Source organism: Phodopus roborovskii, unplaced genomic scaffold, assembly GCF_943737965.1.
Source record: "Phodopus roborovskii unplaced genomic scaffold, PHOROB, whole genome shotgun sequence".
NCBI lineage: Eukaryota > Metazoa > Chordata > Mammalia > Rodentia > Cricetidae > Phodopus > Phodopus roborovskii.
In genome coordinates this window covers 12,937,829-12,964,712 of record NW_026126409.1, presented here as the reverse complement: position 1 = coordinate 12,964,712, position 26,884 = coordinate 12,937,829, and the positions used below count along the sequence as shown (strand labels likewise).

The 26,884-nt window shown below is 43.0% G+C and overlaps 1 protein-coding gene across 4 annotated transcripts; it reads right to left on the bottom strand.

Annotated features, from left to right (window-relative positions):
- Window positions 1–660: 660 nt before the first annotated feature.
- Window positions 661–25,974, bottom strand: Fbxo25 (F-box protein 25). Of its 4 annotated transcripts, none has more exons than XM_051182059.1 (11): window positions 25,826–25,974; window positions 22,431–22,574; window positions 18,908–19,008; window positions 18,095–18,144; window positions 15,459–15,551; window positions 12,256–12,349; window positions 9,999–10,183; window positions 6,793–6,975; window positions 5,267–5,410; window positions 2,290–2,316; window positions 661–1,653 (listed from the first exon to the last, which is right to left on the bottom strand). In XM_051182059.1, exons 2-11 carry the CDS (start codon window positions 22,562–22,564, stop codon window positions 1,564–1,566), a joined length of 1,101 nt encoding a protein of 366 aa, XP_051038016.1. In that variant the 5' UTR covers window positions 22,565–22,574; window positions 25,826–25,974; the 3' UTR covers window positions 661–1,563. The 4 variants fall into 4 exon arrangements, with proteins under 4 accessions (XP_051038016.1, XP_051038018.1, XP_051038017.1 ...); XM_051182061.1 differs by having other exon boundaries at window positions 6,793–6,972; XM_051182060.1 differs by having other exon boundaries at window positions 22,431–22,571; window positions 25,826–25,962.
- Between the last annotated feature and the right edge of the window lie 910 nt (window positions 25,975–26,884).

Below are 26,884 nucleotides of genomic sequence, written 5' to 3'. Positions count from 1 at the left end.
AAGAAATTAATATAAAGCCAGGTGGTTGTGGCCCATGCCTTTAACCCCAGCACTTGGGAGAAGGAGGCAGGAGGGTCTCTGTGAGTTCAAGGCCAGCTGATCTACAGAGTGAGCTCCAGGACAGCAGAGTGGTTTACAAAGACACAAAAACCTTGTTTCCAAAAATAAATAAATAAAATAAGAACAAGTCTTCAAAGAGAGCAGAAAGGGACAAAGGGAAAAAAAATATACAGAAGGTGTATTTAGTCGATGTCGCTTACAGAAAATGGGATGTACCCCACCTGCTGTGCAAACACTGCTCTATCTATGTGGTTCTGTGAAGTCGCTGGAAACCCGGTTCTCAGACAGTACTGAATTCTCTAGTTATGAATGGCAGCCAGGACGCTTATGGTTTTAAAAATGCTGACTTTAGTGTGTGTGAGGAGGCTGGGTGTCTGTACTGTGTCAAAGAAACTAAGGGGGCAATTACAGATGTTCTTGGCTGTTCTGTTGGTTGAGGACAGAGGAAAGTGAAAATGTTGATGCATATCTTGGACAGCGCGTGGCGCTCCTGACTCAACTGAAGATGAAAGTGTGCAGCACTCCATCGCCGCCACTGCTGCTGAGGGCAATGCTGCAAATCCTTTTCAGCAAGCAGTTACCTTTTGGGGAAGAACTATATAATTTTCTTTCATATACCTTTATTTTCAAAAATTTCTAAAGTGCACATGCATTATTTTTAAAATAAAACAGCAACATTTTAAAGACAACACCATTCAGTTAGATGCAAATTTGATGAAGCTGAATCAGTAGATAAGCATGGTTTATTACTTTACTCATGAAAGTAATTTCTACACATCAAGTTCAGGCCTCCCCAGGCTGTTTCCAGCTCCTTGACGGAGGCTCAGTCCTGGTTTGGAGCCCACATCCATGTATGGATGTATGACGGCCTCATGGCAAGGATTCCCAGGAACACAAGACACTGGTGCTGCTAGCCAGGGATGGTATGCACACTTCCCGGCCCTACACACTGTATGTAGTGAGATAGAGCATGCCAAGCTTGTTCCTTGGTTTATCTTGTATTCAATGAGGACTCACTTGGGCACAGCCACAGAGGTTGTGAAAATACATTTTAAGAAAAATAAATATTCTGCATAATGTATTTACAAGGATCAACTCTTCTGTTCTTCATCCCAATTACTAGAAGATGGAAAACTACCGTCTGTTCGACAACTGAGAAGCATATTTCTGTTGTTCATGTCAGTTCAGCACAGAATGTGGGGCTGAATATCCAAAAATTTTTCTGATCCATATTTAAAAGTATACAAAATTGCAAGTTTGATGTGCTGGGAAGAGTTTCAGGAAAGAAGCACAAATGGCTTCGTGATCTCCACTCTCATGGATGCCGCACAAGTGCCGGAGCATCTCCTATGTCCTCTCGGGTTCTCCCGGAAGAAGAGCCGCACAGGTACAGCCAATCACAGACCCTGTCATCACTTTGTGTCAAAAAATACTTACACCAACTACAAGACACAGAGAGCACAAGGGACACGTGTGGACAAGGGCACGGGGCTGAGGGCACCATTAAAACTTGAAGAGGTCAATGAAGTGCTGGGGGGACACAGGTGTAAAGCAGCTGTCAGGGTCAGCCGCGGTGCAGGGGTGTCCTGAGTCCTGAGGAGAGGAAGGGGAGGTGGTCAGGACACATCATTACACATTTATGGAAACAGCACACCTGTATTTTGTTAAATGGATCCCAGCCCCCTTCAGTGCTACACAAATGACTTAGCTGGGAATCGATACCTGGGTGGCCCCTGGGGTAAATCTAACAACAGGTGGCAATACTTCATCCTTCTGGTCACCTTGTAAGATGTGGAAGCTGCATCTCTGCCTGCTCCTGCCCACCCCTCTGCATTCTGCCTCCCTGTTCCTTCTTCCCTTTGCAGGCTTCCAGGGTGGGTAAGTAGTCTCCCCCCACCCAGAAAGGACAGGACACCACAAAGCACCATCCCAAGGGTAGGTGTGTAGAGTGGGTAGTACCCACAACCAATGAGCTGCAATTATTTTAGTAGAAGTACCAAGAGAAATTTAAGATTTGCAGAAAACTGGCACCATCAGAGAGGCTCAGTGAGGCTGAAGCTGCTTCTCTGTGGCCTCTAGCAGACCACCCTGAGGTGTATGGATGGTTTGCCAGTCAGCTTTCTGGGATGGGTTTACTGTTGTTAGCAAGATCTAAACCTTATCAAAGCTGCCCCCTGACAGGGCAAGGGCAGTACACGAGATGGACCAGCACACAGCCACAGGAAGTACCTTCAACAACCAAGCAAGGTGGTAGTCCTTGACAGCAGGAAGAACCAGCAAGGGAGCACACAGGGAGAAAAGGAGAGTGGGTTAGACAGAGCGAGGTGTCATCAGGCAATCGGGTTTGAAGCATATACTGTGGAAATAACAGACCCTGAGTGACTCAATTCGAGCACTATAAAGTGCTATGAAAAGACAGTATTTACTGGATACCTGACACTCATACAATTAAAGATAGCCTAGGACAAAGCCAAGCATGGCAGCTAGTGCCTTTAATCCCAGCAAGTAGGAGGTAGAGACAGGTCGATCTCTTACAAATTAGAGGTCTACATAAGAAGTTTCAAGCCAACCAGAGCTACATAGTGAAGAATATGTTTCAAAAAATAAATAGAAAGAAAGAAGCCTAAGGCAAGAGAAACAGTTCCATTTCCCTTTAAGTTTCCAGACTGACCATCTGGAAGTCCACACCATTCAAGTGTTTGTTAAAAATGCATAAAGCAGTCTCATATTTCTGTGAAAAGGGTTTCTTGGGGAGCCACTCGTCTTTTTCATTGTCCTGGGGTCTGCTCTGTGAGTAACTGTGTAACCGACTGCAAACTATGTGCACTCTGAGGTCCCACACCCACTTCTGACACCCCGTTTCTTACAGCCCACCAGCATCTGCTGTTGCTTCTGTGTGGTCAGCTGCTCCTGGGTTCTCTAACTGCTGGGTGTGTCTCTGCCTGCTCAGGAGTGGGGTGGCATTTCAGCTCTGCTCATACGGGGGCAGTTCACAAAATCGGCCAATAGGGAGGAAACCGAGTAGGGACAGAGATACATGTGTACACTGACTGGCCGCAGTGTGCTGGTAACCTGGGTCTTGAGCAGCAGTTGGAAAAATTAACAAGAAACCACTCCAGTTAGTAGAACTAGAACAGATGGAAAACCAGCATGGGAGAAGGCACAGGGTCCCCAAAGGACAGGAGGTCGCTATGAAACATGTCAGGCACTAGACAAGGTGCAGCTCAGCCAGAGTATGGCTCTTGACCATGTCCAGGCCCAGGTGAGGATTAGCCACCCTCTTCCACTTTCCTACCAGGCCTGAGGTCCCCACAGTGTCTCAGTCCATGGTGTTTCCCAGGAAGCTGAGGCAGATGTAACAGTGGGCACCATTCTCAGGGCCACAACACACTTCCACGCTGGTCACCTGGGGCCTCTCTGACTGCACGCCCAGAAGCCCCCAGGGAGGGGGCCGCTTCTGGACAGTGCATGGCTTGGCAGAGGGGCTGCCTGGCAGCTTCGGGGCCTAAGAAAGCTGGTCTTCCTTACATTTTCATGCTTATGTTCAGACACGGACCCTCAAAGCAGCAGGGTCTCTGGAAGGACAGCAGGTGAGGACGACCTGCTGGGATGGTGCCGCCCTCCATCCACTTGTCTCTCAGAATGGCAAAGACCAGCGGGGGTCTGCCCTTCCATGACCTGTTCTGACTTTTTAAAATGTGATCACTATGGCAGGAGAGGCCAATTCTTTGGGAAACTAAGTCATCTTTGCATTACAAACAACCAGAATTTATGTATGTCAGGGAAGTTGAGCAGCACATTCTTACATTGCCCAACCACAGAATGTTGCAGAGAAGGGAAACATGTTTCTTTGTGCTGTGCTCTTTAGCAGACAGAAAAAAAAAAGCCAATTCTAGGTGATGTATTAATTCACACTGAACATCACCACCCACCTACACTGACTGGGGCACACACAGGTTCTCACCTTAGTGCACTAGTGATACAGAGATGCTACCACCAGGATCCCGCTGGGTCTTGGTGTCAAAGTGGAGCTCCTTTTGTACCCCATGTCTGGGTAAGAGGGAACACTAGAGGACTGTCTTCTATGTATGCATAAAGTCACCAAGGAACTGAAGACAAATTGAACATAAGATAACCCTGTTCTCAAGAGAAAGTTCTAGAGAACAGATGGCCTGCTGCAGAGATAAGTCTGTCACACACTTGGCACTTTTCAATTTTGAGGAAGATGGGAACAAAGGGCCAAGAGGACAGGCCTCCTCAGCTGTCCTTGGTCAACACCTGTCAAAACACCCCACAGTAACTTCGGCATCTTGCCCCTCTGCTCGGCACTGGACCATCATAATGAAAGGATATGTAAAATAAGGTGAGGCGGAAATGAAAAATCTGAGAGTGGCCCTTTGCCAGCAATTTAGAGCTTACCTTGTATCCTATGTGTTAATAAATTTAGATGGGTGTAAAGCAAACGATCTAAGCACATTACAGCAGCTACCAGGAAGAAGAAGTGACACATGGGCTCTCCTCTGACTATAAAAACATGTTACTATGACCAGAGACAATGTGGTAGTAAGATTTCAAAACAGCCAGTGCACCAGGATGAAGGACCCCTGATTTATTGTTTGGATATGAAAATTGCTGATAGGGACATTTAAGTTTTTCACTAAAGGATCAGTCTGTGTGTAAAAAGATACAGTGTTGTTAAGTTTGCATATTTCCTTTGAAGCCTGTACCTCCTGTGGCCACACTGCCTAACCTAAGAACTTGGCTTTGGGGAAGAGGCTGAAGGTCAGCCCCAATCCCCTACAGAGCGGGCCTGCCTTCCAGGTGTCTGAGAGGGCACAGGCAGATAAGAGTAGGTTCTTCAGGCTGGGTGTGAGTACCCAAAACCCCAGTCAGGACCAAATGGATGCTCAGGGGCCTTCTCCATTCCATCATACCTCCTAGATCTCCATCAGCAGCAAGGACAGCATGCCACACTCTCAAGAGTAGCACTTCAGTTTTCAACAATGATGACTTTACAACACAAGTGTATGTTTCTATGGATGCCCCCAACTCCCTCCCCAGGATCTAGTGGGATGTATATCAGTAACATTCCCGGTACAAACATTATTTCCCGTTCTTTTCTTACCTTCCTATTTGAGACACAGATGAACAGTTTGTTTCACTACACTGCAATCCGCACACTGTAGAGTACATTTTAGATCATTACCTTCCAGAAGAGGATGCTACAGTGCCGACAGAAATGTAAGGTGTCCCCATATTGTTCTTTAGTTGGGTAATATTTCTGGAGCGTGAAATACATCAACTTCCATTCGATGTGACCTTTTTCTGAAAGGATCAAGTGTCTGCAAAACTAAAAAAAGAAAATTATGTTCAGAATTATTAGATGATTCTTAATGCAGGCACTAGGTATGTATTTTTTTTAAGATGGAGCAGTACATGAAACATTTTATTATCTGAAATTAAACTCACTTGGATTAAATCAATGAGGAATAAGTCAAGCAAATCATGGTGTTCCTACACAGTGACTCAAGCAGCTGTGAAGCACAGACAGATAGACACAATGAGGTCTGTGATGGTTGAAGATTTCATATATTTGCTAAGATATGTGCATGAAAGATAAACAGAGAATAACTCTTACTTAACATGAAGATGCCATATTTTTGCTAAGAGACACATATGCAGGAAAAACAGAGAACACCTCCACTTAATGAGAAAGCACTTCTATTGCCCAGACACACAAATGGTCCACATCCATTTGCCCAGCCTCTGCAAAACCCCAAACAATGTACCATCTGTCACCCATCTTCCTGACTGGATTGCTCCAGGATCCAAAGCTTCCTCAGCTCTCACAGACTGGCTCCAGGTCCCTGTAGACATTTCCTCAGGGCTCTGCTTAAGCATGTCCTACTCAGACCTTCCCTGGGAAGAGCCAGCTGCCTCAGCTAGAGTCCAAGCCTCTGCTTCTCTGGAAAGTCTTTTAATGGACCTCCTCATGCCCACACAATGTTTCTCTCAAGCAAGATCCAGAGGGTGGTTTAAAAGGTGCCATGTATTCCAGACTATTCCCTGGATTTTCAAAGCTGGCTGGATGGGATCTTGAGTGTGGATAAGACTCTTGGAACCTGCTTTCTATACTGCCCATGCTTGCCATGAAATGGGCACAATATCACCCCCAACTTCACAATGCTCCTGTATCTCAGTCTTGTCCATACGTATAAGATATACAGCATATCACCTGCCCCTTCCTATCCCTATATGGAATGGGTACCGTTTTATGCAATAGGCCAAGGATGCCTAAATGCAGAGGACCAGAGCAGGGATGTAATTCTGGAGAGGAGTCACAGAGGACCTCAAGATGGTGCCACCAAGTGGGAAGCACAGGCTACAGGGATCCACTGATTCTTCCAGGACACCGGGCTGACAAGAGTCAGAGCTAGAATGTGACTTATCGGGTAAAAGGAACACTATGATTTTGGACTAGTAAGTGTGATACAGCTCAGCTAGCTAAGTTATTTGGTACTAGGCACTTTTAGAATCATGATTCCTTTTCAAAATGAAAACTGAACCTTGTGATTGACAAAAGGGAATTCAGAAGCAACTTCAGTATACTCTAGTATACTCTATCGGGTCTCTGGATATGGAGTCCATATCCTCTCCAAGCTCAATGGAGCACCAGGGACTGTAAATGGGAAGCAGTTGGATTGACTCAAGGGTCCTGCACCACACACTTACCTGCTTCTCAGCAAAGTGGTACTGACAGAGTTTCTTCCACAGCCTCCTGTCTTCACTGAGCATGTACAGGGTCGGTGTCACCTGGCCCAGTGTGACAATGTCCCAGCCATCTGAGAAACGGTACAGGATGTTGTTCAGCATGTGCAAGGGCAGGTCACTGAGTGTGAGACCAGAGTTCACCTGCTGAAAGGAGACACAACGGTGTCAAATGGAGAAAACACACTGGCTTCCTCCAACAGAAAACGATGGCCATGCTAGACAGACAACTTGAGTGGGCCACAGCAAAGAAGTCTGTCCTTTAGTCATCACTTCACTCTTACCTCATTACCATGCTTGGTGGTCTCAGAGGGGCTAGCATATGGCAATTTCCTGTGCTCAGGAAGTTGCACCCTTGAACATGCCCCAGCTTTAGCCTAGCTAAAATTTACCCAGAAAATGGTGGCCCTGAAATGTGGAACTGCTGATGACAGTGGCCATGCTTTATGATAGCATGGAAATAAAGTCACCAGTGTCCAAACCAGCAATCATCCAGCAGCAAGCAGTGTCTATAAGGTCTCCCAAGGTTTATTTGCATCTATCTTTAAATCTGCATTTTATCTTCATTAACACATATTTAAGATAAATAACATGGTGTCTGATGAACATATAACAAACAAGCTCTGAATCACAAAAGAAAGTAGAGATTGAAAGGACTAGCTACTCATCTGACAGGCTTAATTTACAGATGCTAGGAATCACAGAATCCAATGATGAAGGAGCCCCAATAAATCCTATTTTAAAATGGGTGAATTACACACCGCCAAAGAAACTAGGATACAAGGAGGATACGAGAGATATACAAGGTCCCCCACAGAAGGGGAAAGGGACAAGATCTCAAGCATATGGGGGGGGGCATGAGTGAAGAGGGAGTTAGGAGAAAGAGGAGGGGAGAAGAGGAGGGGACAGGAGAAAATGAGGGACCAGGAAGATTGAGTTTGGGGAAGAATAAAGAGCAAGAAAAGACATACCATACTAGAGGGAGCCATTATAGAGAAATGACCAGAGACCTACAAGGATGACCCAACTAACAATCGGAGCAACAGTGGAGAGACTACCTTAAATGCCCTTCCCTGATAATGAGACTGACAACTAACTTATATGCCATCCTAGAGCCCTCATCTAGTAGCTGAAGAAAACAGAAGCAGACACCCACAGCTAAACACTAAGTCGAACTCCTGGAATCCAGTTGCAGACAGGAAGGAATGATGAGCAAAGGGGTCAAGACCAGACTGCAGAAACCCACACAAACAACTGACCTAAACAAGGAGGTGCTCATGGACCCCCAGACTGATAGCTGGGAAACCAGCATTGGACCAACTCAGACCCCCTGAACATAGGTCTCAGTTAGAAGGCCTGGGAAATCTATGGGACCTCTGACAGTGGAACAAGGATGTAACCCTGGTACACAAAAGGACTTTGGGAGCACATTCCCCATGGAGGTATACTCCCTTAGCCTAGAGATACTGGGGAGGGCCTAGACCCTATTCCAAATGACTGATTTTGATAATCCCTTCTGGAAGGTCTCCCTTGAGAGTGGATGGGGAATAGGATAGGAGGAAGGTATTGGGAGGGCATGGGAGGATGGGAAGGAGAAGGAACTGGGGTATATATGTAAAATAATAATAAAAGAAGAAGAAGAATATGGTGCTAGGATAAGATTGAATCAACATCTAAATCCTAAAGGGTCCAGGAGAGGAGAAGGGAGGGAGTCTCTTTGGAGTGACAGTAGAAAAGGCAGCCTAGAGAATGAGAGACTAGCGGTGCTTTTAAAGTTAGTTCTTTTCAAATGTTATGCCTTTATCTTCCCTATCTCAAACCCTACCTAGCCACAACTGTTTTAATGAAAAGTTTTTCCAAGCTACCAAACAATTTACCAGATCATACCTAGATAGAAAAGTGGGAACATAGCTCAAAAAGATTTGCTGTTTCTGGGGCTATTTATTCATTTTGCTGATGTTTCTAAGACAAAGCTCCGTGCCCAGACATACTGGATATTCAGTAGAATATTTGTAATTAATGAGTGAAGCCACAAGATAGCTGTCAAAAATAATTTACTGGAATTTGCTGTTAACTGAAATTCAAATATTAATCACTGAAAGTAAAGATCTGAGAAAGGATTACATTGTTTTAAAAATAATTTAAATATATCTAAGTAAATAAAAACTAAAAAAAATGGGTGAATTGGACATTTCTCAAGAGGATATGCAAACAGTCAGCAAGTATATGCAAACATTCAATATCAGTAATCAGAGAAATGCAAATCAAAATCACAATGAGGCGCCACCTCCTACACCAGTTAGAATGGCAGTTGTTAAAACAGAAAATAACAGATGACAGTGATGAGAGAAAGGAACTCTCAGACTGCTGATACAAATGTAGATTAGGAAAGAGGAGAGCAGCCCTGAGGGTCAGGAAAGAACAGAGCCAGAACTACATATGACCCAGCAATGCTGCCAATTGGTCTGCAGCTAAGGGAACTGAAACCACCACTTACATATTGGGATTCACAGAGCAGAGATGCAGAATCACCCTAGAGTCCACTGAAACGTGACTTAATAAAGAAAGTGTGTTATGTATGATTCTGCAACAAAAATAATGAAATAATACTGTCATTTTCAGCAATATGGATGGAACAAAAGTAATCCTGTTATGTGAATAGTAAGACAAAATCATGTTACATGCAGGTCTCAGTAAAATAAACACCGGTTACCACAGTCTAGGGAAAGATAAAGAGAATAAGGTAGAGAATATATGGCTAATGGATCCAGGAATACAGTTGGAGAGGAGGAAGAACTATTGCTCATTAGCATAGTGGTATATAACTATGGTTGACGACACTCATTGAAAATCTCAGAGAACTAGTAAACGTATGAGGTGATGGCCACCAACTACGCTGACATAGTCATTATACATCATAGATATGTAAAGTATCACATGGCACCTCTTAAGTACATTCAGTTACTGTGTCAGTTAAAAATAAATTTAAGCCAGACATGGTGGCACTCACCTTTAATCCCAGCACTGCACAGGCAGAAGCAGGAAGATCTCTGTGAGTTCAAGGCCAGCCTGGTCTACAAAGCCAGGCAGAGCTATACAGTAAGATCCTGTCTCTAAAAGAGAGAGAGAAAAAAATCAAATCAAAACCAAGAAGACAAAGAGAAACACACCTTAGTCATCTGAAGGTTCTGCAGCTGCTGTTGCCAGTTGAGAACAGTTTCTAGGCGGCAAATCCAAATGTTGATGTTTCCTACTAACACTGATTTCCCCACCCCTCTAACAAGGATGCAAAGGGTAGAGCTCAAGTCTTGGAGAAGGTCTTTGATAAGGCGGGGATTCTGATGGTCATCAAGAACTGAAATGAATAAAAACAAACCACAGATTGACACTGTAAATACTACTTCCTAGTTCTGTAACCCAAGTGTCCATCAACTGATGGACAAGAGCAAAATGTGATCCCTTCATACACTGGGGTATCACTCAACCTAAAGAATGAAGGACATTCTGACCTGCTCCACGTGGAGGAACCTTGAAGATGTGTGACATGGAAGGGAGCCAATTACAGGAGCATGAACAGAATATAATCCATGTGGAGCAATCCCCAGAGCCAGCAGACAGAAGATGCAATGATAGGGCAGGAGCATGGGGCTGGCAAGGGGAAGCTGGCATGTGACAGGTGCAGAAGATTAGGTATAAGGCAGCAGCTCTGCAGATGGCGGCAATGGTTACACGATGTACATACAAAGATTTTAATACATACAAAGGGTATAATTTTCTGGCAATTTAAGTGTCATAATTTTTAGATATCTGAGCTATTAATAAGAATTTTTAGTTTTAAAATGCTTTCTGACTAAATTTTTTGGTTGGGTCTACAATTTTAAAGCGGCCAGTGTATATTTGCTTTTGTACTTATGATAAGGAGAATATTTAATGTGGTTCATATACATGGTCACAAGTTACTGCATGTGTATAAGCTAATAGCATAAAATAAATACCGACAACTGGTAAAGGCAAGCTTATTAAATAAAAAGGAAAAATTATGACCCATATGGTGTCCAAGTGAAAAAAGCTGCAATCTTACTGATTCTAGAACCCAACAGTAGAATGAACCGTGACTAGTTAACCAGGAAAGAACAAAGTATTTTCATAGGACTGGGTCTCCCTGGGATTAGCTTTTCTGGTATTACAGCACTGACATTACTAATTTTGAAGGTATACATACTGTAGAAAGATAGTAGGAGAAAAGCCCCTCTCCGTGCACAAAATTTCCAATTAACATTTAGGCTTAAAATTTCCAGTGATGCCGGTACAATAGTGGCATGACTATCTTTGAGACAACCAACTCCTTTCCGATTAAATTTGAACACTTGTTCAAAAGTCTGTGGCTAGGGAAGTATTAAGACCGGGGTGGGGAACCTATACTGCTATTTTGCTAATTGGACAAGTCAAAGTGCTTCTAAATATTTGTTTATGATACCCATCACCTAGTGCTGCTTTCAATCTTGGTCAGACTTGTTTATATTTGCAGTGGGCAGTAGTTAATATACAGACTCTTCACTAGTCAAGGTGCTGAGGACATGTGACTAGTAAGTGATCAAACCTAAAAGAAAAGACCGTGATGGTAGTGCTAAGAAAGGCTGCCTTCTGGGTACCCCACAGCTACCACTATGAGCATACATCACACACAAACAGCAGCTATCCTAATGGACAGCCCACAGCCACCACTATGAACATGTATCATGCACATACAGCAGCTATGGCTACCTGTCTAAGTATTCGGGGGACTGGTTGGGAAGAAGGGGTCAGCAGATGTTACTATTACTATGATGAGACACCATCACAAAAGCAACCTAGGAGGAAGGGGCTCATTTCAGCTTACAACTCTAAGGTCACATCCACCACCGAAGGAAGTCAAGGCAAGAACTCAGAACAGGAACCTGGAGGCAGGAGCTGATGCAGAGGCCATGGAGGGGTGCTGCTTACTGCCTTGCTCCTCATGGCTTGCTCAGCCTGCTTTCTTATAGAACCCAGGACCACCAGCCCAGGGATGACTCCGCCCACAATGGGCTGGGCCCTCCCCCATCAAATTGCTAATTAAGAAAATACCCTGCAGGCTTGTGTACAGCCTGATTGTAGGCAGGCTTTTTCTCAGTTGAGGTTCCCTCCTGGGAGATGACTTTAGCTGATGTAAAACTGACACAAAACTGCAGCACAGCAGGGGTGGGAGAGGGTAACAGAAGCAAATACAACCGACTACAGCATGGAACTGACAAAATGTCATGACATTAAAAGCAGTGATGGTTTCCCAATTCTATGAATCCACTGCACTAAAGCCTACTGAATTGTGTAAATGGCCAAGTTGTATACTGTATCTTCTTTATCAGTAAATATTTTATTTTAAAAACCACAACAGGTGTTGGGCCTTACCCTTCTGCACGATCCTGTCCAGGATGCTGAAGTAGTTCTTCTGCGCTACTCCACTCAGTGAGGTTAACTGGGACTTTGCAATCAGCTGCAGCAGCTTAGAAACAGATGAGAAGAGAAGCTAAGCTGTGAGTCTGTTTGTGACTCCAGGGTCACATGCTGGAGCACAGTGTGAAATGTACTGACATGTGGCACTCCAAACAAGGTGGCTGCAGGAGGATTGCTGTCTACAGGAACTGAGGGGGCCGCACTGCGGCTGCTGAGGCAACAGCAAGCCTGTTGAATACAGTTGGGGCACTCTCACTCTCAACAGGCCCACTGCAGGCAGGTAAGATGAAAAAATGCTCAACCTTCCAGCCTTTTTTGTTTGTTTGTTTGTGAGGGTTTTTTTTGTTTGTTTGTTTTTGGTTTTTTTGGTTTTGGTTTTTCAAGACAGGGTTTCTCTGTATTGCTTTGGAGCCTGTCCTGGAACTTGCTCTGTAGACCAGGCTAGCCTTTAACTCATGGAGATCCGCCTGCCTCTGCCTTCCAAGTGTTGGGACTAAAGGCATGCGCACCAACGCCCAGCTGTCAGCCTTCAAGCTTTATAGCTCTCCTCAGCAGGGAGCTAACAGATTTTCATCATGCTCCTTCATGCTCTGATCCACTAGCTAAAGCTGATGAAACAATCAAGAAATCAAGAGGCCCTTTCTTCCATGTTGAATCTTAAAAAGATCACCATACATGATCTCTTAAAACACCACTTCAATCACATTGTAGAAAACCCAGGAACCAAGAAAGATCACTGTACTGGAATCCAAGTGATGCCAATCTTGCTAATAAGGAGATGGAGGCTTACCTGATGCCTGGGCCTCCCACAGCCCTAATATCCTATTACAAACTGAAACTTGTTGGCACTACAAAAGGGCTGTGTCCTTCCATGCTTCTTGTTCCTCTCCGTTTTTGTTTATATGTTTCTCTGTATCTTTCCCATCCTTCTATTCCCAACTTCAGCTCTCTATATTCTGGGTACTGACTGTGTATAACCTGGAGTTGGACTGTGCTTTTAAAACCAATATGGAAATATTTACTGACATAAGAAAGGTTTGGTCTTAGTTCTGACATGTTTTTATAACTAAAAAAACAAAACAACAACAAATTTTTTTATTCTTTTCCTATATTTCTTTCAAAACTTTGGTGGGCTTACGTTCTTTCGTCTTGGTGATGCTTTTGTAATTGCAGTTCTACATGACTCTCTCACCCTCTGAGGCCTCTGTTCTAAGTCATGATAAACCTGCCTCCTTTTCTCTCCTCCTGCCCACAGCTCCATTTTAGGTAACAACATTTGTAACTATAGGTAAAGCAGTCAGCTGATTGTCTCTCCTCTCCCCTTCCTGGTACAGCTGGCTACACTATTTCTTTATCCCCAGGGTCTAGGGTAGTCAGCACATTCTGCTTGGTTCCCTGGTCCACACTTTGTTGTCATCTTAGACCAAGGCTGGATCATGAAAAAACAGAACCTCAGCAGACTTGTAATGGAGACTACAGCAGTAATGAGGGCTCGTTTCTGACCAGCCCAAGACCAAATGGCTTTGCTGTTGAATTCTTCCAGACTTTTAAAGAACCAATTTCTTCTCAAATTATTCCAAGGGGGGAAGGAATTCTAAATGCATACCATGAAGCTAGCAGTATGAATACTAAAAGCAAGTCAGGATACAGCAACAAAGCACTACAGAACAAAAATCCCTGATTTAAAAAACAAATAAATTAAAAAAAAAAAAAAGATGCTAAAATCTGTTCACCTGCCCAATTCCAGGAAACAGAAACCAACTGCACATCAAGTTTATTCACCACTACATGAGATTCATTTCAAGATAGTTCAACACAGGCAAACCAAAAAGCCTTATACACATAGACAGTGTAGGAAAAAACACATAATTATCTCAATGAACATGCGAAGAGCATCTGCTCAAAACCAGAAACTTGTATGACAAAGATGAAGGACAGAAGGGACAAATGGAGTAAACTTGAGGACACAGAAGTAAGCCCAGAGCTGCCATCACCATGAACAGGAAACACCGAAGCTCTCTACAACCTGAAACAAGACTCTTCACTGTTTGAATCCAGACAGAGCCTTCATCCCTTACGCTGCTGCTACCAGAGTTTCTGCAGAGCAACAGGAAACTATTCCCCTCACTAGCAGGGCCAGGGGAATTATATTTTGGAAGAGTACAAGTACCAACTCTATCAAGACAACCTGTTACTTAGAAACAGGAAGGCACTTCTACTTTATAAAAAAGGGTCTTTACAAAAGTATTTTAGAGCTGGTAGAAACACTTCTGTTAGAACTGGCCTGTGTCTTCCCTGGATTCTTAACTCCTCGACATGTGGTCAAGCCAGATCTGGGTTTCATCACCAGAACAGAGGCACCTAGACAAATGCTTTGCAAGATATCAGGGGACAGTTCCTAATGTCACTGGGCACAAGAAGAACCTATAACTGCTTCTCCTGCCATCCACCAGACACCTAGAATCCTATAGCACATCACACTAGCTGAGGTAAGAGCAATTCATCTCTGCCCTTGTTAGTGCCTGGAAGGCAGTGAGAGTCTCTGAGGACCACTGGAAGCACAGCCAACAGGTGTGAAACCCAACTTGTGCTTTATGAAGCAGGGCTGGCAGGTGTGAAGACCTACTTGTGCTTTACGTATAATGCAGTGAGGAATGAGCCACAAAAGTAAACTCTATACAGCAAAGGTCTTTTCCTTCTTAATGTAGCCTGGAACAGAAGCCTCTAAAAAAGCTATCGATAATGCAGCAAGACTTTTGTGGAGCTCTATGATGTGTAAAATTCCTCTTGTCTATTAGCTAGTTGTTCTATGTATATAACAAGGCTCATTCTGAGCGAACACATGAAGCAGAAAATGCAGATGGAGTCATTGGGGTCCTCCTGAACTCAGCTGTATGAAGTGTTTCCAAGAAAGAAGCCTGGAACATCTTAGTCCCCATGGCCTCTGGGCAGGAAGGTCTCACCAAGCTTGAGACTTGCAACTGTGACCTCAGTGTTGCAAGCCCCCTATGTCTTCTCCTGAGCTTCTTCCTTTCCTTTCTCTACTGTAAACAGATGTACCTTTGTGCAGCTGTCAAAGGTACCTTGAATATCTTACATTTGCAATCTTTAAAACAATTATTCGAGTCAAGAAAGCTATTTCTGAAACACCCACTTACTTTGACCACGTATGTGAACCTTCTAATATCTTGAATTGCACTTGAGAAGTCTAGCCGGTTGAAGGCTTCTCCCAGAGTACAGTAGCCATGTCTCTAGAAAATATTAGACAAGCAGTGAGTTCAACAAGCCAAGTAAAATGAGCTAACAGGTGATGTGGGTTAGGGAGCATAAAAGGCACCTTATTAATTCTAAAAGTTTATGTCAGGTATAAATGAGAATAGAGTAAAATATAGCAATGCTAAATTTAAGCCAATTGTGTGTAACTAAGACACAAGGCACTGACAGTTTGTTCATACTGCTAGTATAATGTCAAAGAGATATAAGTGTTCATGAAACACCATTCTGTGTTCCATTGCTGGGGACAAGGCAGGGTGAACATGAAGCCTTGGGATGCTGGTGTTACACACAGCAGTGTGTCTCTGCAGGGAGCTCTACCTGCCCTGTTGGAAATGTGCTCAACCATCAAGAGTAAGCCTTAGAGGGACAGCTCTGAGAAAGAACTGTGAGGATGCCCGAGTTTACATGACCCAAACCTGACAACAGCTGCTTTCCAGGCTGGGATCATGGAAGCTGAGCAACCAAGAAACCAACTGCTATAATGAGATGCACAGGTCTTGGAATAAAAAATGAAATGTAATTTCTCCTCAGTGTCATAAATACTGCTGTTCTGAGAGGTCTTCTGTCTGAGAGGTCTTCTGTATCAGTCTGTACAGATTTCGCCCCAGGACAGCAGGGATCTTAAACCTTACCTTCTGCATGTGAAATACCTAAATTTATGCACAGATTTTCAATTTAGAGTCATGGGGGCTAATAAACTGGAGAAGAGTGAGGAACCACATGGTTCCTTTGTGGCAAGTGACTTCGAATTCGAAACAGGTTAGTGGGGCTGTGGAAGAGCAGCAGAGGCAACAACGTGTCTGCTAGCCTCACGGGGAAACTACACAGCACTTAACAGTCCTAACGTAAATACCCACTTCCACTTTCACATGACACATCAATACCCATGTTTTCCCAGCATCTGCTACATGTAAAACACTGCTGTGAGGCTGTGCGGAAGCAAAGCAGAGTTCCAAGTACAATCTGAAGTGCACCTCACTTTTGGGGACACAGTTCTGCTGGAGATGAAAACATCTCTTTGGGGTAACTATTATCTCACGCAAACAGGTTGCAGTGATACTCGAGAGCATCTGTCTTCAAAGGCTGCCCCGGGTCAGTACCACACATAAGGAGGATGGCACAGGACCAGATGCAGATCCGACAGCTAGACCTGGGTTCTTTGTGAGCCTGCCAGGCCCCATCCCAAGAAGCCACAGGACATCCTGGCAGTCTTCTGACATATTTCTCTTGTTGCTTTCCCTAGCTAGAATCCACATGACTCACAAAGTAGGTGAGATGTCCCATCAAGCTTGGCTTTGTACAGATCAGGTCAGCTCTGTCGGTCTTTCAGTGATGTGTATGTGAGTACTGGCACTGACCATCACCAAGTCAGCTCTCTTTCTCCCAATCAAGTGTCCTCTAGGAAGCTGAGTTCATTTAAAGGCATAATTAGGCAAGGTGCCTGCCGCCAAGTCTGAAAGCTTAAGTTCAATCCCCAGGACCCACATGGTAGAAGTCGAGAGCTGACTGCTGCACGTAGCCCTTTGATCTCCACATCCCTGCTGTGGTATGTGGGTACATGTGCACACATGCACGCGCACACCCACACTGAATAAATGTGAAAAACTTTTTAAAAATAAGACTATTATTAACATTTCTGGAACACTTAACTAATCCTACCCTCATAATTATGTAATAGAAATTGCACCCTTAGTTTCTTTTTCCCAGTGGCTGGAAAATGAAGCAAATGCAGATGTTCAAGGTCTATAAAAGGAACTAGGTTTACTTAAAACTAAGTAGAGAAACAAGAAACACAGTGCATCCAACTGGTTTATGTGATGACTAACAGGAGAGCTTTTGTCAGATCAGTAATCAAAAGCAGAGAAAAAGTCCAACGTTCTGCAGGGCCACACTATGTAGTTTCCTACGAGGCACTTTGCATGATGGAAGGAGGGGTTCGTGGGCATCTTATTTAGAGATGTATGGGGATCAAAAGTAAACACACATCCAAACTCATGGACCACACAAACTACAAACACCACAATCATACATGTGTGACACACACAGTCCATGTACAAGCATATCACAAATATGTATGGTACATGTGCACCATACATGCTACATAAACATGCCATGTGCCAAGCATATGTACATATCACATATACATTATATACCAAACACATTCCATATATACCACATATATAAATATACAACATAGCACTCACAGGTATACATATATATGCACACACCATACACATGCATATAACATACACATGCATCATATTGAACAAACACCACACAGATTATATAATACAAACATACTACATGCATTATACACCACAATACATTGAATGCCACATATATCTGTACCACACATACCCAGTGCACAGCCATGCACATATCAATGAATACATGTACATGATTATAATCATGGCTAAATCTATCATATATACATCTATTAGAATGTGAGTTATAGAACTTGTATTACTAAAGAAATAATAATGTGACATAGTCAACATTCTTCTAATAGCATACTTACTTCTTTTGTGCTTTCTTTATGGACATAGATCCATTTTTCACGATAGAAACCTAGAACAAAGATGAAATGTCTTTAAAATTAGGCAAATCATTTCAATCTCAAGACTTTAAGAAAATTGTAAGGCAGGAGAGACTAACAAGATGATCTTACAGATCCAGTTAAAAGATGCTTTTGCTTGGGTAAGTGTAAACAGTACACTCTGTTCCCTAATATCACCTAAGTGCTCAGAACCTCAACATGAAACATTTGATAGTAACATATCTTATTAACTTAGAAGAAAATTGATATTGTTATATCAGATATAAATGCTTATACAAATTCTATAATATTAGTCTTTTATTACCTGCTATGGCTACATATGGTACACATAACTAAGATTATGAATACCTTATAGATACTCATAGCATGTGCTAAGGGGGGCAGGTTTGCGACAGAGCCCACAGTTCCCTCAAGCCCTTCTACCTATACATCACTGCCCTGCATCCTTGCTCTGTCTACTTCTGGCTCCTGTCCACTCTCCGGTGGCCCCATATCTTGATCATCCCTCCTGGGGCCTTTCTGTTTAGAAAGGAGCTCAGTTCTGGACTGCATCTGGCTACTCCAATGCAGAGGTGTGCTTCTGGCTTGCCAGAGTTGATTGTACAAACCTGGTAGGCAGTCTGACTACCAGACAGACAGACAGACAGCAGCAAGTAGCACAGTGGTTGCTTGTACACCTTCATCATTAGAAAACACTGCCAAGCAATCCATCATGGTGACATATATATCCCACAAATAAAAGATTATATAATCACCAGTGAAAAACACTCTTACTGTGAGCAGCTGTGTCATTTCCAAAATGTTCCTTCTTCCTCTTCTTGGCTGCATATTCACACTCATTATTGAATATTTCTTCTTCACCATTATTTAAGATACTGAAATAAAGATACTCATTAAAGTAAGTTTTTCACGGAGAACTTTATTTAGCTTTTCTTTTGTAAGGAAATAAGTATTTGCTCAGTAATTTGGGGGATGAAAATAAAGACCCTGTTAAATCCTGGTGAGAACAGGCTAAATTTCAGGAGTCGTGAGCTGGAGACTCAAGGGTTAATCACTACATTTTCTTTTCATTTTGAAGGAACTAAGATTTATTCTTATTTCTTTTAGAAATGTTCCTCTTAAAATAAGAAAGGAAGGAATGGAGAAGGGAGGGAGGAAAGAAAGGAAGGTAGGTTCCTCTAGAAAGTACCTGGCATGATTTAGACTCTCCAAAACACCAAAATACTTTAAAACCTGAACATTATAAACAAAACCATAAAAGCACTGAAAAGAACTTAGTGGCTAAAACTTGCTATGTCCCTGGTCAAAGTCGAGTAAACATTAATGCTCCTGTTTATCATCTGCATTTTTTCAAATATCTGGCTGAAGCTAACTCTTGCTGCACTGTGCATTTTCTTAATAAGTTTCTATCAAATATGCAGAGGAACTAGCAGATGAAAGCTACAGTTGTAATGTTTAAACACATTTGAAGTATGTTAGTTTTTGTTTGTTTTTATGAAACAAGGAATTCAAAGCAAGCAATAACAACTCAAATATCTTTTCTTTAAAAAATTTTTTTCCTCATTGTAATAAAAACTATACCAGACTGTCTCAAAAAAAAAAAAAAAAAAAAAGAAAAGAAAAAGAAAAAAGAAAAGAAAAAGTCTAAAAAGCAACCTACATCATAAACACTATAAATGCATATTTTGGGGCACACTTAGAAGCTAGTTTCCAGCTGAAAGTAAGGAAGGAAGCACTGTGGAGACTGGCTGGCTGGGTGGGGTCACATGAAAATAACACTCAAGACATTTATTTCCCATCACTGATTTTTAAGGGGTTTTTAATTTATTTGTTCTACTTTATGTGCACTGGTGTTTTGCCATGGGTGTCGGGTCCCCTGGAATTGGAGTTACAGTGTGAGCTGCCATGTGACTGCTAGGAATTGAACCTGGGTCTTCTGGAAGAGCAGTCAGGGCTCTTAACTGCTGATCCATCTCTCCAGCCCCCGGCCCCATCCCTGTTCTTTGTGTGCACTTTTAGTAAAACAGCTGAGTTTACCACATTAAGTCTGTTCACTACTGTTGCAATTAAACAGCACAGACATTGGCAGGAAATGACCCAGGCAGCCAGAGGGCATCAAAATCTTACAACTGCATTCTGCTCCAGGCATGTAACCACCAACTCTGGAACACATAGGTCCCCAAATTTTACCATCTCATATTCACTGTTACCTGTCTGTTATCATCAACTCAGACACTAGATGGAGGCACTCTTGAATCTGAAAAAAAGCTTTAACTAAAACTACAAACCTATCAAAGGAAAAATGAAATACTATTGTTCTCCCAAATCAGCATCACAGAAAGGAGAAACTACAGAGAGGGCAGCCAACCAGCTTCATAAGTTGGAGCTCCCTGTATACTGATTATAGGAGATACATGAGGCATGGCATAGCTCGTGGGCACTCAAGGACATATCTGACATGCCACCATCAGATTCTTCTGCAGTAACAACCCCAGACCTAGATGCAGCTCCTAAATCAGCTGACTCTGCTGACTTAATGCCCTCCTTAGGTACTGTCCAGTGCTTCCTAATCTGCCCAGGGTTTGGTGGGAGCTAGGGGACTTGGGAATGAGGTCACTGGGAGACCTGTAGGTCATAATCAAAGGAAACTGCCAGAGAGACTGCAGGACTAGGAACCCATATCTGGGTCTTTGTCCAGAACTTTTCTTAGCTGAGAAAAGGCACTATGTTTGGATATTTGAGCCCCACATTGGGCGTCATATGCAACGAGTTTTTTTTTTCTGCCCCATCAGCCAGCTCCCAAATAATGACAAAGAGACTTCTTATTAATTATGAAAGCTCAGCTTAACATAGGCTTGATTCTAACTAGCTCTTATAACTTAAACCATTTCTATTAATCTATGGGCTGTCACCTGGCTCATGGTTTTATTCTCACGTCTTGCTCCTCTGTGTCTGGCTGGTGAGTACCTCTTTCTCCTTCCCAGACCTATCTCTGTCTGGAAGTCCTGCCTACACCTCCTGCTGGGATATCAGCCATTTAGCTTTTTATTAAACCAGTCACAGTGACATATCTTTACACAGTGTCATTAAATATCTCACCTAGTTGCAATTGTTATGAGGTACTTTAATGTAGGAAGACATCATATTTTTTTTTGGTGATGGTTTTTATACTGCCAGGTATATAAAAATGTAAAAGTGAAGGGAAAAATGCTTTTAGGATTAAAATTTAACATGTACAAATGTTAACAAAAGTATTAATAATGTACAAACCTTTCAGTTTTACATATATATAAGCTATCAGTCAACTACATTTCAGAGCAAACACTTCCCATTTTATAGCCTTTGGTCCTATGAGCAATATAAATATCCTTCATCCCACTTAAAAAAAAAAAAAAAAGATTCCTCAACAAATCCTCAAAGGGACAGGTGAAGAACTTTAATTTGTCCAAAAAAGAAATGCAAATGGGCTAAGAATGTATGAAAATATGTGCAACATCATTAAACGTTAGGGAAATACAAGTTAGCACTACCCTAACACTTTACACTATTTAAGATGGCTACTACGCTATTGGAAGTACAGAAAGTAAGTGTTGGTGAGGATATATAAAATAATGACATTTATGCACTGGTGGTGAAAATATAAAATGCCTCAGCCAGCGTGGAAGAGTATAGTAAGTCCTTAAATACTGAGCAGATTACTGTATAAACAGAAAGACCTGAAAGCAAGTCTTGAAGAGATGTCCACACTCATATATTCATGACAGTCCTAGTTACAACAGTGGCATGCCTAGGCATTCCTCATGTCTATCAACAAGTACACATTTAAGTAAACATAACTAATCCATACAACAAAATATTCAATCTTAAAAAACAAAGGAACTTTAACAATACATGCTAAACACACCTGGATCTGAGGACACTATAAAACAGATAATCTAGTCATAAAAGGGCAAGCAGAGAAAGGCATCACAAGTGGTATTGGAATCTGAGGGAAGGGGTAGAGTTATTTTTTATGGGGGCCAAGGAATCTTGGTGATAGAGAGGTGGCTCAGTGGCTAAGACGACTTGCTGTGCAAGCAGGAAGGCCTAAGTTCAAATCCTCAGCACCCATGTGAAAGCCAGGTATGGCTGAATATCCCTGTGATCATGGCTGTCAGGTGGAGACAGGCAGATCAGGGAGCTGTCTGGACAGCAGGCCTGGCCTGAGCCTAATGAGCAAAACTGTGAATGATAGGGCTCTACAGCGACCTGACAATCACAGGAGGCCACACAGTGATTTTACCTCACTGAGACTTACATGCTGTGGTTGATGGTGTACTGGCTATTCTCGCTTCGGAGCTCTTGGCTACAGGAGTCACATCTTTTCCATCCATCCTCGGTTTTAATCCAGCTCCATCCAGGGGATCTCCAGTCCTGACCCAGGAATGGCATAGTTCTCCTGCTTTAAAAAAAAAAAAAAAAAAAAGTTTACATTAAAAGTATATGTATACATAATGAACACAAAATTCTTCTTGCCAGGCAGTGGTGATGCACACCTTAAATCCCAGTACTCAGGAGGCAGAGGCAGCTAAATCTCTGTCAGGGTCATATAAAGTATGTGTTTCTGTGTGGTGCTTGCTTGTACACACAATCTTAGAATATGAACACCATACTAGTGATAAAGACAGTAACATAAATTTAGCTATAGAAGAAGACAACACAGCCAGGAAGGCCCTGAGAGCAGACCATGGTGTGTGTGTGTGTGTGTGTGTGTGTGTGTGTGTGTGTGTGTGTGTGTGTGTGTAAAATAAATGGAGAAGCAAGGAGAGAAATACCAGCCACAGGCACGGAGGATGGAAAGAGGAGGGCTAGAACGTGTGTGAGAGATCTGAAATACATAAATACAAGTTTGGTTGGGCTGAAGTCCTAGGATGTGACCAGTTCTTCAAACCCTGAGGTGTTTGACTCTACCCTCTAAGACTCAGTTTTTGAGCAGTAGATTAATATGAATAGTGTTTTTTAGAAAGATAATTTTCTAGGGTCTGTAGCATAAAATGGAAAGGGAGAACAGAAAAAAAAAAAGTAACTCCTGAACCAACAGTTCGTCATCCACGTCTTGTGTAGATCCATGCTAACAATTACCTTAAGCTTGATAAGATTCAAACACTGCACTAACCTAGGAAGCCAATCCCTGTTAGGTATATTTATCTTTAGCTTCAAAAACATTGTAATAGCATTTACAGAAAGAGCCATTGTGGCATTTCTGATTTCGTTTTGGTTGCCGTCAACTCTATGAATACTGTAATTCATTGACTGAACAATTTGGTGGGAAATAGTTGAGTATTAACCTTTTCATCAGCTAAGTGGATTTGTTAGGGTTTCGTAGCTAGTAAACCACGAAAATACAAAAATAAAACCCTTAGGGCCCAGTTTTTCCAGCCTAGAGGAAAATACTTGTTTGTTTAAAGATTTATTTCCTAGACTTGTCATGACACGATCTTGAGATTGCAGTATTTGTTCACTATTTTAAAGCATAGTGTATATAATTCATAAACTAAGGCACAGATCTAGAAGCAAATTTATTAATAAATAGTAACAAAAGGCCACTAGGATATAGGGCTATAGATCAGTGCAGCACTTGCTCAATGTTCATAAGGCCCTGGGTTCAAGTCCAAACACCATTTACAAAAAAAACAAAAGACATTGGGGTTAGGTATGGTGACATATTCCTGTCCATCTGCCCCCCTGTAATTCTAGCACTCAAGTAGCTGAAGCAAGAATTCAAGGCCAACCTGGGCTCCCAAGCAAGACCTTTCTCATAAAACAGAAGACAAGATGCAGTTTAAAGGTCACATAATAGTTTTTTTTTTTAATGTAATGTGAAGCATCTGATTTTGTGTATCAGCAAATAATGTTAATAGAAGATTTTAAATGATGACAGCCCACTTTTTATGGGAATTTACCTACTTGGTTAAAAGATGAGAACTGCTAGAATTTCATTAATATATTTAAAATTAAAATTACCTTTATTTTGAGAATTTGCAAGTGCTAAGGCAGTCTAGATTCTTTTCTATTGCTGTGGTAAAATACTCTGGCTAAAATGTTTAAATAGAAAGGGTTTATTTCATTTCACAGATTACAGTCTACCCTCCAGGGATGTCGGGGGAGGAACTCAAGCAGAAACCACAGGTTACTACTTACTAGCTTGCAACTTGTGTCTTGCTAAGCTAGCTTTTTTTCACACAGCCCAGTCCCACCTGCCTAGGGTTGTACAACCCAGGTTACACTGGGCCATCCTACAACAATTAGCAACTAAGAAAACAGCCAATAGATATACCCCATAGGCCAACCTCATGGTGTACTCAACTGAGGCTCCGTCTTCTTAGGTGTGTCGGGTTGACACAAAGATTAGCCATCATATAAAATAAAAACCATAAATTACTTCTGAAAAATTAATATATGTATATGAGTAATGTCCCAAAGTCTACTCAGCTGAGACACAGCTTGTATAATCTGCACCTATTTTATAATGTATTTACTTTTATTGTATATGAGTGTTTTGTTTGGATGGACATAACTGCACCATGTTCATGCAGTACCCAGTAAAGGCAGACAAAGGCATCATGTCCTCTTGGAACTGGAGTTATATCCAGTTGGGAGCCCCCATGTAGGGGCTGAGACCCTAACCTAGTCCTCTGCAAGAGTAGCAAGAGCTCCTGACCACTGAGCCATCCAGCCTGCCCCCATCTGCACTAAAATTTAAGCACAGTGATTGCTAACTAATGCTAACTAAAGCTAGGAAGGGGTTGAATAACTTTAAGTCTTTTCTGGGTTTCCATTTCACACGGCCAGACACCAAGGTGGGGTACTGTAGGAGAATAGGATGAATTCTCCAAATTCATTTACTACTCCTAGAATGAGTGGCTAAGGCACACACTAACTGTTCTTGCAGAGGACCCCAGGTTTGGTTCCCATCACTCAAATCAGGCAGCTCGAAACTGTAACTCCAGTCCAACAGTACCCAACGCCTCTGTTCTTCTTGGGCATTTGTGCACATGTCACACACAGAATCACCAATAATAAAACCCTTTTTAAAAAATAGAATGAAGAGTCTTCAATCGAATAAGCATTCGATTTTGTCTCTGACCAAGTTTTCTTAGAAGATTTTTACAAGTTAAATCCAAACAACTTGGACCAGACGTGTAGTTTGTAAATGTGGGTAAATTTGATTGTGAAAGATCATGAAAAACCACATAGAATAAGAATATTTCGGGCTGAAAGAATGGGGATTTACTCCAAGGAGTCCAGAGAGATCATCACAGATGTGGTAGGACGCATGCCCTGGGGCAAAGGAAAATGGAATGAGAACGGAGGACCTTTTCTGACAATGGTGGGAAATGCAAGAAAAGGAGGTGGGGGGGAGGCCCAAGGATGGAGATGGAATAGAGGCAGAAAGGAGCTGCCTGCGAGGATGGAGATGCAAATTTCCTGCGTCTGGCAGAGAAAGCATACGCCTCGGGTGCCCTGTGCCCTGTGCCCTGACAGGTGTGCTCGGAAGGAGGCAAGGAACTGCAGGAGACGCCTGGACCCCGGGGAGATGGGCGAGCCCACAGCCCGCCCGGGGCCAGCGGATGGCACTGTGGCCAGCGAAGGGAGGGCCGGGGAGGGGGGACGCTGCCTGACAGCCCCTCCCCATCCCGAGTCACTTCTCACCTGCTGGTCCCTTCCAGACGTGACAGCCACCAACCGCAACGAGCTGCAGCGTCCAATTATTGCCGGAAGTCGTCCGCCTCCCGCCGAGGTGCACCGCTGGACGCCCCGCCTCGGGGCCCAGTTGATTGGTCACTGCGGAGCCACGTGAACGTGTTGCTACCCGATCTTGGAGCCCTCTGGGCGCGCGTGCGCGCTGAGCGCAGGCCCCACCCACCCATCCTAGGTGCCTGTGGGTCCATTGTGGTACTTCTTGACTCGCCTGGCTGGCGCTGCCCGGGTCGGCTGGCGGGAACCGGTTGGTTAGCCATAGTCTGTGGATGTCCGCTTCGGACCTACAGGCCGCTCTGCAGCGAGGACACCCGCCGGTATACACTCACACCTCTCACCTCACTGCCTAGAGAGGCAGCAGTGAATGCAAAGGCCTGGTTTGGGCTGCCCCGATCTCCTTCTTGCATGTAGCGCTGGGGCTCAAAGAAGGTCTATCTTTCAATTCCCAGAAATCTAGTAAAGCAGTGCCGATGGGTAGAATATAGGAAGAAGAGGGCAAATTGGACCACTGATGATTAGAGGGACTGCGAGATATAACTTCTCAACCAGGCTTGCTGCCCAGGAGTGTTGCTAGGAAAGGTCTCACCTACCTGTGTGCCCATTTGATGGCAAAAGGAACTAGGAATGGTTCTGATCCGAGTAAACAAGTGCAAAATATTTAAAGGTGCCTGGTATGTGGTGAGCAAACATCGTGTTCTGTTTTAGTCTTCGACACTTTTGAATGGTGTAGGTATTCATATTTGGGAAATATTTATGTGAGTCATTTCTGATGTGCTTATTCTAATAGTGTTTTTTTCATTGCACACTTTAAAAAATAATAGAGCAATTATGGATGGAAGTTGGTATTATTCTGTCCATACACGTATTTCAGGCACCTGGCTCTCACTTCTAAGCCATGTCCAATGGCTCTGGTTTTTTGTTTATTGAACTTGTGGAGGTGTATTTGCAAGCAATGGATGGCCATGATTCAGACTGTATGGAGTTTTTGTTGATGTTACCAAGCCAAGATAC

What these genes read in the sequence shown, in the direction of transcription:
- Fbxo25 (XM_051182059.1), bottom strand. Translation starts at nt 22,564, where the DNA reads ATGCCATTCCTGGGTCAGGACTGGAGATCCCCTGGATGGAGCTGGATT. An exon ending in TACACCATCAACCACAGCAT is followed by an intron (nt 19,009 to 22,430) that starts GTAAGTCTCAGT and finishes TCTTTATTTCAG; the next exon opens with TATCTTAAATAATGGTGAAG. An exon ending in AAATGACACAGCTGCTCACA is followed by an intron (nt 18,145 to 18,907) that starts GTAAGAGTGTTT and finishes TCTTTGTTCTAG; the next exon opens with GTTTCTATCGTGAAAAATGG.